We start from the raw sequence: 14,727 nt of genomic DNA, 5'->3' as shown, positions 1-14,727 counted from the left end.
TTGCTGAAACAACCATTAAACAGAAACAGATATTTTGGTTCTACAAATGGCAGATATGAGTTTGATAAGGTTTTTAGTACTCTTTATTTGAATGTGATTTCTAGGTCATTGCAGTCTGTCCATCCTCTTTGCTTAGATATCTGAAATATGTTTGTAGTGTGTAGAGTTTATATAACTACTTCATAAAATATGATTGCTATAGTTGTGAAAGTTCTTTTTGAAATGGAAATGTGTCCAGCTACAAAGTCTATAATTTCACTTTCTAATTTAGTACCATCCTTTCTGCACCTTTGTAGCATAACTAGGACATATTTTCTATACCATTGTAGTTATCAGGTTAGCAGATGAGGCAAGCCACTAACCTTTCAGGACAATCCAGCAGGGTCGATGACTAGTTTCCCTACTCCCTCCTGCGCAGACCAGCAGAGAGAGAGAGAGTATATACTCCAACTGCTAGGACACACAAAGGGGAAAAGGGAAAATGGGACTAAATAATAGATGAAGGAGGATACCTCTTATCCCAGAGCTCTCGGGTGAACAAGCCTCATCACTGGGTTCTGTGGTGCTGAGAAACAAGAAAGGGCGACTAAGCAGGTAAACATGGGAGCATAGACAATAGCAACATTCACGCCTTCACTCCATTCCGGAATCTACTCCCTTTTGCTCTTTATAGAAACACAGCACAGAGCAATTCCAACAACGTGTCCACAGGAGGAGGACCCCCCAGTATCTGAACAGGTGATAGCAGTTAAAACAGAGAACCACTAATAATGCACCAAGCTATAACAAAAAAGCAAACATTGAATAGTCACGACTTATGTTCTGCGACCAAGTACATATTGCTGTTTATTCACAGCAGCAGATGCCTTGCCCCACATAACTCCAGAAAAGTCTTAATATAGGGTCAAAAATGAATTACCCTTGGTAAACGGGTCATCCTTCTTCTGAATATACTGTGCCCTTCTTTCACACACGAGGAAGAGCAGAAAGAAAAAATAATGTCACTGATTACAGCCGCTGTGGCTGTTTAAACAATTTTCTCTGAAGGTCACAGGAACACAATGCAGGGAAAGAACCATTCCATGGAGGTTCCGCCTGGCCAAATAACTCATGCCAACTGTCACCGTCTCATGGTGACTCACTGCTATCCTTATGATGTTGGCTATGCAAACAATGCGGAGACCCTTTGCATTGATGAATATTACAGCTGAACAGCTGCAAGGCTTTGTGCGCGGCTTGAGCGCACGTTCCAATCGTGGTAAGATGAAGTGCCTGCCTTCCCCTTGAATCCTTCTCCCTCGGAGGGGAACAAACATCCAGAGAGAGGGAAGTGCAAACACGACTGAACGGGAGATTGACAAGCACCGGTTTGAGGAAGGGGAGCGGCTTTAGTAGTTCAAGCCCCTCCCTTCCGCAGCACTGGTGCTCTCCCGGAATGATGGCGTGTGGGATTTGTGGTTCATCGCATTCAACCTATCATTCAGGTATGCAAAAATGAGAGGCGAATCAGGGTTGAGTGCGTTTGCATATGTGTCCCTGCCTCGACAGAACCATGACAATAGTAACACCATAGACCTAAGTTCGAAACTGCAGTTTGGACAGGTAGTATATTGATGGGTGTTTTTGCTTACATTTTCAAAGGCCACAGCTTTACAATATGGTCATTTCAAGTAGAGGAATCGTTCCGTATTGATTTCGGTACTAGAGGTGAATTCACAGTAATGGTTCCATTTATAAATTAAACCAAATATTTACTTCATATTCACAACCTCTTCCTCTAATAGTCATACTATTACTATTAAAAAGCCACTTCTTCACCTAACTTTTCACTTTTTACTTTGGTTCTGAAGAAGCGCTAGGGATCTCCTCCTGATGTCGACCTAGCCTATACACAATTTCATTCACAAACGTATATATTGTAGCTACTTAGGGTCATAATAACCCTTCAGCAGCCACAACCTTTTTGGTTTTTTGTTTATGATAGAGCAATCATTTCATATCTTTTCATTAAATTTGAGTAACGTAAATATACTCTAGCCATTTTTAACTCACTTGCCCTTCATGATCACTACCTCGCACTCATTATACGGCATACAAACAAAAGATTGCAGTGCTGGCCCGACGAGGCGCACCACCCTATGATGAAGCATGACATCCGTTGGGATGTGTGAAGGCACCAAGTAAAAGTCACTTTGACTTTCTTCTAATTTTTCTAAAACACCTATTGTCTTCTCTTAGGAACAATGGCCCATTGTTTTGGTTTATTTATTATATGGGAGCATGGAAACTGGACCTTCGTTTAGCTCCTTGTCCCCCACCTCCTTTATTTAGAGTGCATATATAATTCACCAGATGGTTCTAAAAGACTACATATTCCTTACTAAAACTTGTAAATACGTGTGTTAGTGGTTGAGTACATAAATACTCCCTGGATGACTGAATGAGTGCATGGGAACTTCGTTTGTATTTCCATATCTGCATAGTTACTGCCTGCGTGTTTATATTAGTAGAACACTACTATCTGGGTGTTTAGATGAGTGTGTTTGTAGTGCCTGAATGAAAAGATAAGTGTATGCTAATGCCTCAGTATATCAATACATGCATAGATAGTGATTAGATGATCAAATGAGTGCAACTCTAGTGCCTGAATGATTGCAGGAGTGCATGCATAGTATTTAGGTGATTTATAGAGTCCATGGATAGTGCGTACGTGATTGTTTAAGTGCATGCAGAGCACCTGGCAGATTGGATGAGTGCATGAGTAGTGTTTCTGTGATTGGATGAGCATGTGGCTGCAGCCCATGTTTTGGTTGAGTGAACAGGTAGTGCCTGGGTAATAATAAATAAGTACATGGGTAGTGCATGTATAACTGAATGAGTACATCATTAGTGCCTGGCTGATTAAATGAGTGCATGACTAGTGCCTGAGTGATTGCATGAGTCCATTGTTGAAGCTTGAGCAATTGAATGAAAGCAAGTTTAATACTGGGGTGATTGTATTAGTGCAACCATATTGCATCAGTGATTGAATAAGTGCTTAGGTACTGGACTGTTGATAGGTTCACTGCAATTGTACTGCCTGCATAATTGGATGTGTACAAGGGTTGTGCCACAGTATTTTGATGAGTGCATGGCTCGTAAGTGGGTGTTTGGATATGTGCATGGGTTGTACGTGGGTGTTTGAATGACTGCATTGTTATAGCCTTGCTGACTGTATAAGTGAATGGTTAGTGTCTGGGTGATTGGATGAATGCATGGGAAGTGCCTGCATGGTTCAACAACTACATAATTAGTTCTGTGTGATTGCAAGAGTACATGTGTAGTACCTGGGTCATTAAATAAGTGTGTGAATGACTTGATGACTGCCTGAGAAATGGCTGGGTGGTTGAATGAATGCCTGAGTAGTGTCTGGCTGACTGTGAAAGTATCTCCATTGGTGTGAAATACATAACAGTTGTTAGGACTTGTAAACACTGAGCACAAGAATGATGCATCGCTCTCGTACATAGCAACTAAAAAATGGCAACCTCTTCAACTTTCCACTCTATGATCATGAGAAAGACAGCAAATTAAATCATGTCGTTCATTTTAGACTACTCTACCTCCACCTGTGAATGTTAAGCATCTGCTAACCATTTCCCTCTCTTTCAAAAAGAGATTCCTCTCTATGCTTTTTTGCAATGTTTTTGAGATCATCACGGAGTGATCGCGAAAATAATGGGAGTTCAAACCTATATTCAACTTCAGTTTTTTTATTTAAATACTGCACAACAGTTTATTATGTAGTCCTGAGCTAATAATCAAAGTTTATCAATACTTAAATTGTGTCAGAACTCCTCAACTTTAAAAAAAATGTTCTGTCTCTTTAACACCCTTCACCCAATACACTCTTTTTTCCTTTGTCCTCATTCACCTTCGACCTCACTGAGCAAACGAGCCATCCATACCAAAGCCCGATGATGGAAGAGACATAGGCTGTTGACTTGGGACAAAGGTCAACGCCCTGCCTACAGGTACCGTGACAGGCTCAGATGTCACTAACCTCCAAATAAAGTGGGAGAGGTCACTCTTCCACTCGGCCCGGGTGAGCCTGGCGACTATTATCGTTGGCCTGTCGGGGGAGCTGGAGATGCCCAACATAGTCAGAAGAGTCCCAAGTAGGCATGATCATAGGACCCACAAATTATTTTCAAGATGCTTACAATTTGTTTAACTCCCTAACAATCTCACCCGACTAAGCCCCAGACTATTTTTTAAAAAAATCCCAGAAAGCTGTCTTTTTCCTGCCCAGAGTTCTACACAGATCCATCTTGGATGTCTCAAAGAGCGAAGCCAACCAGTCAGAGTGCAAGGGGTGTGTGGGATCTATCCATCTTTTACATAACTGTCTCCTAGCTAATAGTATAGCATAAAATAGGAAGGATCTATCAGAACCTGTGATTTCCTTAGATAAACCAAAAATTATCAAGGCAAGATTTATTTGGATTGGGAGGCCTAAAATATCCGCCACAGAATTTCCTACTCCTTCCAGAAATCTGCTATTGACGGGCAGTCCTTGAACATATGCACATCTGAAGCTCCTGCCAGACCGCAATTTCTACAGCTGACTGGAGGCCCCCTCGACATTTTAGTCAACCTCAGCGGAGATAGGTAGGCCCTGTGTGCGGTGAACATGTAGTTCCTCTTAAGCAAGGCTGGTTTTATGATGGCGAATATGATCTTAAACGAGGTTTGCCACAAATACTCCCACTTTATTTGTTAAAGGCCCCCCCAAATCCTTCGGGCAGTTTGAATTCTCTGTGTACAGCCTCCTCGGTGATCCAGTACCAGAAAGAAACCTCCTTCCTCCGAACTGGTCTTACCACTAACTGATGTTCCAAGACGTTACCACTACCTACAGGGGTTTTCAGAGTTTGGGCCCAGCTCTGCAGCTGAATGTACTTGAACCTTGAAAGGCCCACTCCAACCCTTTCACTGAGTGATGCCCATGAATTCAGCATACCTTCATGGGCCAAGTCCCCCCATACCTTTAAACCAGCTGCTCTAAATTGTAATACCAACCTATCCTTTAGGCACTCTGGTGTGCCTGGTGAGTCCCAAAGAGGGATGAAGCTAGAAAAGTAGTTAAGACCGGAAAGGAGCCACGATCTGGCCATTGCCTGGAGAACTTTAAGTTTGATCTTTTTGTCAAAATGCAGGGGGATATAATTAAAAAGGAAGGTTATCTTGGGGAGTACCACCATCTTAACCAAATTGACCCTCCCAAGAATGGTTAAAGGGAGATGGCCCAAGATTTCATCAGTTTCTGGCACTCCCTTGAGACAGCCTCAAAATTAACCTCTGTAATCTTGGCAATGTCCTGGAATATTCTGACTCCCAGATACCGCATACGATGCTTGGTCTGATGCTGGGGCCCTCACGATTCCATGTCATGACCTCAGTTTTTCCGGCATTGACCTCGTAACCGGATACCTGCCCGAAGTCCTGTGCCAATCTGATTACAGCAGGGAAGGTCGTAGCAAGGTCCGCAGAGAGGGCCACCTTCCTCTCCCAAGCACCATGCTTAAAAGGCAAAATGCTAGACTCCTCTCTCAGCCGTTGAGCAAAAGGCTCGATATATAGGTCAAAGAGGAGGGGAGAGAGAGGGCAGCCCTGCCTAGTTCCCCAGGTGATATTAAAAGGTCTAGTCAGGTTGCCATTAACCAAAAGTCTGGCTGACGGCTGTTGATAAATCAACTGGATAGCTCAAAATAACTTCCTGCCCAAATTAGATTTCTCCATGACTGCCAACAGGTAAACCCAATTAACCATTTCGAAAGCCTTAGTGGCATTGAGTGTCATAGCTGCGAGAGGAAGTGAGTGAGTAGAGGCAATGTCTATTGCACCCATGAAATCATAGGTGAGGTCTGATAGGTTCCTGCCTTTAACAAACCCCTTCTGATCAGAATGAAGGATGTCACCTGCCACGAGGCCCAGCCTAGCCACCAGTATCCCAGCAAAGATTTTATAGTCTGCTTTCAACAACGAGATGGGCCTATAATACCCACAACTTGCTGGATTCTTACCGGGTTTCAAAATCAGGATGATTGTGGCTTCATCCCAAGAACCAGGAAGGTTAAAGCCATCAGATAAGATCTCATTAAATAGTTGTGTTAATGCCGGAACTACCACGTCACCCAGAGATCTATAGAGCTCTATTGGAAGCCCATCGGGCCCTGCAGCTTTCCCTCTCTTCCAGGCAAAAATAGCCTTTTTCACCTCTTCCTGTGTGATATCCTGCTCTAGATCTTCCTGCTGCATGGAGCCCAGGAGGGTGAGAGTGGTCCTGCCCAACTACTCCCTAGCCTCCATCTTATCTACAACTAGATCTTCTTGATATAAATCCTGGAAAAAATCAAAGAATGCATCACCTATCTCTTCATCCGAGGACCGAGCAGTTACCCCATCATCACCATCAATTTGTTTAATCTGGTTGCGAAGCCTGTTGGACTTGGCCTTCCATGCCAACAGTTTACCTTCCCTTTCCCCATACTCGAAAAGGGCAAGCTTGCTTGCCTCCCATCTACTCATAACCCTAGTTTGGAGAATAGTGTCCAACTGCACCCTTAACTTGCTGAGTTAGGCCATATCCTCTTGCTGTCCCTCCAAACCGACCCCTCTATTCAGATCTAACAATACTGCCTTCATATCCGCCTCATTGAGTGCCACCTCCCCTCTGTATTTTTTATTCCAAATGCTCACCCTACTTGTGATTAGGCCCCTTACAAAAGCCTTTAGGGAGTCCCAAACCACAGCAGTCGTAGCAGAGCCTAGATTCACCTTCATAAAATATTCAGTCTCCTTAAATAGGTAGGACATCTCTTCAGCCTCGAGGAGCAAAGTTCAATCGAAAGTCCAGGCTCTGAGATGCTGGGCCTACACCAAGTCGAGGTCCATCGATATCCCTGAATGATCAGACAAATGCCGAGTCAGGTATCCGATGTCCTTGACCTTGCCCCTCAAACAATGGCTAACCAGAATATGGTTGATTCTCGACTTGTGTCGATATTTACTATTGCAATATGAGACTCCTAACTGATGGCCTGATATTTCTCTCCAAATTTCGCAGTGGCCGGTTTGCGCCATAATAGTCTGCAGGTACATCCGGGACGTAGAAGGAAACATAGATCTGCCACTTGCTGACTTGTTGAGTTTAGGATTGAGGACAATATTAAAGTTCCCGGCCATAATAACTGGGTCTGGGTAGACTAGGAGATGCAAGAAAATGTTTTTAAGAGAAGAAGGGTCGTCTTGGTTTGGGCCATAATAGCCGACCAAGGTGTGGAGAAAGCCTGTGATAGTCACCTTCAGGATTACCCATCTGCCACCCGGGTCAGCCAAAAAGTGTAAGACACAGGCATTAGCTTGTTTTTTAAAAAGTATGACAACGCCCCTGATGTTGGCGGTCTGATTTGAACAAATGAAAGAGTCCACCCCTTTTTAATTTTTGAATATCTCGGTGATCTCTTCCTTGAGGAGATGAGTTTCCTTAAGGATAATGACCTGCGCCGGGGAGTCGTTTAAATATTGCAAAATGTTTGCCCTTCTGGACCTCACGCGCCAGCCATTAACATTCCAGTACAGGAACTGAATTGTTTTCATGGATGTTTAGGCCCAAGATCTCTAACACGGTCAAGACATGGAAGGAACCAGCACCAGACCAATCACACCCTAGCCACGGCCATCTGAATAGACACTAAGGTCTCGGGGATAGATCCACCCATTATGGCTCCCCTGTCCCCATGATTTCGAGTTTTTTAAAGTCATCAGGCTTCCTGCCCAATTTCCATTGTCTATCAAGAGTAATTCTGGCAAGGTCTGAACGGATTTCAAAAGATAAGTCGCTGGCTTTCAACGATTTCACCTTTAAGGCCATGTTAAGAATCTTCTCCTTTAGGGAATAAGTATGAAAGTTGATGAGGATTTTCTTTGGCTTTGTTTGGTTCAGTTTTCTGCAAAAAGGGTCCCTATGGATTCTCTGAATATCGCTACTCCGAACCTCCTCCGATTCTTCAAGCTGCAAGGATTCTTTCAGCAATTAGACCATATATGACTTGAGGTCAGTCCCTTCACTCCCCTCCGGAACATTCAGGATAAGCAGATTGTTCATTCGAGAGTTGTTCCCCAACAACTCCAACCTGTCACGAAGGGCAACTTCCTCCTTCTTGAGGGACTGGATATCCGCTTTAGCGCCCCCAAGATGATCTTTTAGCTCTCCGACAGTGTTCTCTAAAATCTCAGTTCTTGTATTTAAGAGATCCACTTTCCTCTCCCATGACTCACAGAAGTTCCTAAATTTTCCCTGGTTAGCAGCGGAAACCGAGAACCCCTTCTTAATGTCCTCAGAGAGTGTAGAGAAAAGAATCCTCCAAATAAACCACTGAGGGTCCCCTTGCTTCATGGTCCTTGGAGCCTTTATCTACTCGTCCGTCGTGACCAACTACTGGTGCCAAGGCCATTTGCCCAGCGGACTCTTTTGCTTTATCTGGACCCCCCATTATACTGCTCTCGCTAAGAAAAGTTGGGGTTACATCCGGGGACAGGAAGCCATACTATCTGGAGCTGATTTTGAGGCTAGTTGCCCTGCTGACCTCCTTATGAGAGCCTCTCCCTGCTTAACACTGTCCAATACTGCTGGTTATACTTTAAAGTGTGACCTCAAGGAAGGGGTGATCCTAACTTTGGAATCAAGATGATTACTTTTGGCCCTTCCTGCTTTAATACTCCTACCTTTGACCTTGTACGACTGAAAGGCAGAGCTGCTAGTGACCACATCTACGTTGGGGGGACCCCTGGTTCCCTGACTCTTACCACTGCTCCCCCTACCAGCCTCCTCGGGGAGCTGTTTGCTATTTTTGCCACCCGATTTTAGTTTCACTAGCCCCAGGGTCACCCCCCACACTTTTTGCCTTTTTTAGTCCCCTTAACAAAAGGAAAGATAGTAGGTCTCACCTGGGGTAATGGGCTAGCATGCACCTCCTGGACCCCCTGTACCTGCTTCTCCTGTTGTACCTGCAACAATGGCTCCAAGGTAGCATTGCTGGTTAGAGCCAGCTCCTCCTGTGTTTCTTTGTCCAGAGCGTTCCTCTCTGGGACTCCAGGGTGTCGACAGGTGCTGACACTACCACCCCTGACCTGGAGGAGCCCACGAGGCGCTGCTCTGCGGCCCCTCCTGAGCTCCAGGGCAGCCTACAACCACCAAGCCGGGTGGAGGGAACCGAGAGCCACCATCTCCCCCAGGCACATCCCCAGCTAAAGCAGCCAAAGCAGCTGAGCCCCCACGGAAAGAAGCAAGCCGGCAGCCGAAATCCAGCGACGTTCAGACGGTAAGGCGAGTCTCTCTTAGAGACTCAAAATCATCTCAAAACGGGACACGAGTGCTCCGGGTGCAAGCGGCAGCTCAGCAAGCAGCCACCATGTTCTCCTCCCACCCCCAATACACTCTTATCTCAGTGTATCTAGCAACCCAGTGGAACCAGTGGATCACAAGTTCAGAGCACATTCTAGAAGGAGCATGCTACTTCCAAATGAAATACAACAGGTGTGGTTTACTCCACAGATTCAAAGGGCATATTCTAGACTGCATAACATGTCTTTTTTTAACAACAGCCAAAAATAGGACTTCTTGCTAATGCATCCAACACATACAATATATCTTTAAAAAAAAAAACTCCATTTTAACTGCTTTTCATTAGGAAAACTACCTCATTCAAATCCAGCCTTGTCCTGACTGTTATTGACCCTCCACTTCAAAATGCTTATAGTGTGGATTTTTGGACACCGCTATGTTCATTGGAATTAAGAGGCTGGAAAAAAGAGAGCTATTGACAGGGACTTGGCTTTGCCATATGTGGAAATTGCTTGGTTTGGCCAGGGAGGGTAAACGTTTCATCAGTTGCTGGCTTTGGCTCAAACCACTGTGGATTGCCAAGTTCCTCACCTCATGATTGTGCACTGTGATGGAAATGACCTAGGCACACTAACTGGGGTAGGGCTGGGAATTCTAATTAAGGCTATCTTTGCAGAACTGATTTAAATTTCCCCTCACACTGTCTTGGTGTACTCTAATATATGCCAAAGGCAGAAATGGAAGTGGTCAAATCAATTCTGTCTACAGTTTGACAAAGTCAGGAAACATGTTAATTAAACTGTTTTGGCATTCCTCAGAGACCGTTGCATGGAGTGTATCTATAACAACAATCTGCATTTGGCATGCATGACGTTTATAGAAATGATGGCGTGCATTTTACAGAGAAAGGCAACTGTGTTTTACTAAAGTAACCTGAAACTCTGTATTCGGTCTTATGTGTAGCTGTCATATGCACTCAATCAATGCAAAGGCTGTTGTCAGAGCCATGAAATATTGTTAATTTTCTTTATAAAGATCCTTTTTTGTCAAATATTTGGCAATCTTCACAATGATGTTGCGATGGTCACGAATAAGTCACGAAATCGCAAAGCGGAAACAGATATTCAACGCCCACCAGCACATGCAAAAATAATAAGTAAAAAAATTCATTCTAAACATTGTACTACACATATTACTATGTACATTCTTTTTTTAAATAAACCTGTTCAAACTCATGCTTTTGTACTAAGTTTCTTTAAAAACCATCTTTAAAACCTATTTTCTGTTTTCGCTGTTATTCATGGCATAACAACAACATCGTTAACTGTGACAATCCCGCCTTTTTCATAAAGTGTAAAACACATATCTGTACACATTTTACAATATCTTATACACTACAGGTCAATTACTGAATTGTATAAAGTAATATCTGTCTAGTGAGTTTCTATATAAACCATCTCTAACACCTATTTTCCATGTTCGCGATGATGCCGGGAGTCGCAAGGATGTCGGTATCCGCAGCGATTGCACCTTTTTTACAGACGCAAAACACATAAATGCACACAGATTATAGTCGTTTTGGCAGTAGGGGTTTATTACTGTACAGTCCAAACTCATGTTTTTCTAGTGAGTTTCTACAAAAACCTAGTTTTCGCGGTGACGCCGGTACTCGCGATGACATCGGTGCCTATGATTCCCACAGATATGTTGCAATAGCGCAAAGCAAAAGCAGGCATTCAATAGCCCCACCACATTGAAAAATGACAACTATATATTTCATTCTAACCATCACACTAGATAAATCTCTATCTAAATAACTCTATAAAAACTTTTATCAGTCTCTCAACATCTCGATAATAGTGTGTCTTAATCATTCACTGTGATATGTGAGTGGGTCTGTGACTGGCTGCATGAGTCCTTCAGTAGGTCTTTAAGTGGGTGCATACGTCTCCGAGTGGTTATATGAATGGGTGCATGAGTCTTTGAGTGAGCTTGTGAATGGGGTTATTAGGGTCTATCTGGGTATGCGAGTCGGTGTATGAGTTTCTGAGTGGGCATGTGAATGGGTACATGAGTCTGTGACTGGATTTGTGAGTGGGTGCATACGTGGCTGAGCGGGTCTGTGAGTGGAAGCAGAAGTGTCTCAGTGGGTCTGTGAGTTAGTGCATGAGTGTCTGAGTGGGTCTGTGACTAGGTGCCTGACTATCTGAGTGGGTCTGTGAGTGGCTGCATTAGTGTCTGTGTGGGTGTGAGTGGGTGTATGAGTATCTGAGTGAATATTTGAGTACATACATGAGTCTGTGACAGTGACCAGTAAGGGTGTGCATATAGATATACTTTTTGATTTATATTTTGCACCAATATTCACAAAGACGTCATGATAGTCGCAACATCCCCACAATGGTACACGAGGGGCAGCACTTGCGACGGTCACGGCATCATAGCGAATACAGCGCACATTTTAAAAAATACATTTTGGACTCATAACTTGTGCCACTAAAAACCCCATTTCTCGAACATGGGGTTAGAGTACCTCCACCCTGACCCCTTGTGTTAGCTTTCACAGTGATTTTTAGTGGGTACCGTTCCCGATCTATAAAATGGCAGCCGCAGCTTTCTGTTCAGGTTGCCTCCAATGAATCAGAGCATTCCCATTGGCGCGCACATTTGCAGGTAATCGCGAAAACGTCACAAAATATCCTCTGCCATAGATATCACACTTAACAACTTACATTTCTCAAAAACTACTGAAAGGGATTTGCACCAAATAACAAAAATCACAATCTGCGTAACAACATCTACCTTTCTGGCAAATTTGATGTAATTCGGTCCAGTGGTTCGGGCTCTAGGTTTGACAACACGTTCCTATGGGAATTAACATTCCAAATGCACACTTAATTTGTGCCCCTATTTCTCGGTATAAACAGCACAAATCACCCCAAACTTTCCAGGACACACCTAACCTACCTTGACACTTTTTTGAAAATTTCATGAAGATTGGTCAAACGACACCAAAGTCATTGGCAAGTCAAAAAATGCTTGGTCCTAACTATAACTACATACTGGGGGCCAGCAGTAGGTTGTACACCAGAGTTAATCCTTTAAATCAATTTCTTATAGAAGCCCAAATACTTCTCTGCCATGTCTGCTTGATACTAAATGAATCCCCATCAGGACTTACTTGGTTGTTTATATCTGACCTCTGATTTCCATGCCACGGCACTCCATGGAGTAGCCATGCGTGCTATAAATTACTGTCATCATCACCATTTCTATAGAATATCATTGTGAGAATTTCCCTTCCATTAATTTAATGTTTGCAGCGTGTGGGGATGTCCAGACTGACTATATGATTCGAGAAACAATGTACTGTAACAAATCTACACCTCAACTCCAGGATGTTTGAACATCTATCCAAAGGTGAGTGTTAATATGTGGATACCCTCACTGATTATCCAAGAAAACACATTATCCACGTGGAGAAGACAAAGATCGGTTTACTATTTCGCCGTTTTCTTAATTTGACATTTATCCATGTTTTACTTTTTCTTTCTATGTCTATGACTAGAGTTCTCTATTTGTGCTTGATTAATGTTGTTTTATTTTATTTTCCCTTTTTGTAGCTCATGGGTCGGTTTATCTATTGAAGAATACATTAGTGGTGGTAAATGTATTCACGTGTTTCGACTAATTATATAGCATCTGTTTCTTTTATCATAGACATTGTTGTGAAGATTTTTGAACATCCAGTTGAAAATGGGTTGGTTCCACTACTGGATACGCTCCTTCTGCCGAAAGGTATGCTATTTCTATTAATTTCTATTGCAGTTTTGGCCATTGCTCTGTGAAAAGTTAAAGCCAAAGGTCTACACTGAAAGCAGGGCTAAAATGTTGTTAGTCTTGGTAAAAAAACAATGAACTTGAACGTGGCCATTTCTGGAAGGTGAACTGTTGTGATATAATAATTTTCTATGAGGCCTGTCTTGCTGGACTGCTCCCTCCACTATCTTTTGCCATTCATGCCCAATATGGTCCTCACAGCGGACGTTAATACAGCAGAGCCTCTTCATTTCACTAGTGGTAAAAGTGTTGACCTACCGAGGGAAAATGGGCCTGATGAAGTGACAATAGCACGAGTAACTGAAAAGATGACAGCATCCAAGGAGATTGGAGTGACATGCTGAAGAGACAAAGTCTGTGTAACGGGGAATTTCTTAGCTGTGCCCTCCAAATCTCAATCCCACACCTCATCAGATGACCATGGGTTACCAAGGGTGACAGAAGAACTGGGGGTTCACACATTTGGACATTTGCCGGTTGTCAGAGTAGAGGTGCCTATACCCATGAGAAACACCACCAGTTTGGACAAGGGGACCTTTGGAAATGCAAGTTGAGGCTTTTTACAGCCTTGTAGGCAGAATCAGCGATTGCATGAGTTTGGGGAATATGGTCAGGAGCTGCACTTAATCCCTCACCCCATGTTGTCATTAGACCTTCATACTGCTCTGGGCTCCAAAGTGTCTGTGATGTAACCCTAGTGGGTATTAATCCAGTGATCCACCACATTGCATTTCTAGAAAGCCACTGGTTCGTGAGGCTGGGGAATATGATCTAGGCCTGGGCAACGAACTTCACTCCGTTCGCGGAGTTTGCGGAGTTTTTCTGCACTCCGCAAACCGCGGATCTCGCGGAGTTCAGAAAACTCCTCTTTGTGCTGTGCAGCGCAGTTTTTTCCCCACTGGCGATTGCCAACGGTAAGTTTGCGATCACGAATGGTAATTTCGCAAGCGCGAGCTGCCGCTCGGGTAGAATTTCTACCAGAGTGGCAGGAATACCAGCACAAACTGCAGTTTGCACTTCACAGAGTTTTTTTGTCACTTCGCTGAGTTCCTTGTAGCAAAATTCTGCGAACTGTGCCCAGGCCTGATATGATCACACTCTGAAACTTAAACAACTACAGCTAAGGGGGCTAGAGAATCGGGGCCACAGAAGAAATTATTTATCTGTGACAGTTGTAGAAGCAAAAAGTACATAGAGCTGAATGAGTACAAGAGGGACTACTACAAATGGGGTCTCCAGCTGACGGAGATATGCACCCTGTCCAGATAGGAACCAACACTCTAGACAGTGTTAGTCAGGTACCAACTAAAAGACAACCTGTGCTCACTCTCTGGTAGCTTGGTGCGGAGCAGTCTGGCTTATCTAAACAGGCAATGTGTAAAGTATTTCTGCAACACACACAATCACACACAGTAACACAATGAAAATACAACAAAAAGACCACACAGGTTTAGAAAGATAGACAATATTTTTTTTAATAAATTAAGAACACATAAACA

At 43.5% G+C, this 14,727-nt stretch overlaps 1 protein-coding gene across 1 annotated transcript in view; it reads left to right on the top strand.

Moving 5' to 3' along the window:
* LOC146809856 (cytosolic phospholipase A2 gamma-like) overlaps positions 1–14,727 on the top strand; it is a 1,073,925-nt gene that overhangs the window by 755,650 nt on the left and 303,548 nt on the right. Inside the window, exon 9 of the mRNA XM_085616718.1 lies at positions 13,109–13,186. Within this exon, the coding sequence (XP_085472844.1) occupies positions 13,109–13,186 (78 nt within the window). The remainder of the gene's footprint in view (positions 1–13,108; positions 13,187–14,727) is intronic.

Source organism: Triturus cristatus, chromosome 7 (genome assembly GCF_964204655.1).
Source record: "Triturus cristatus chromosome 7, aTriCri1.1, whole genome shotgun sequence".
NCBI classification, from domain to species: Eukaryota; Metazoa; Chordata; class Amphibia; order Caudata; family Salamandridae; genus Triturus; species Triturus cristatus.
This window is presented reverse-complemented; position numbering and strand designations above follow the sequence as displayed.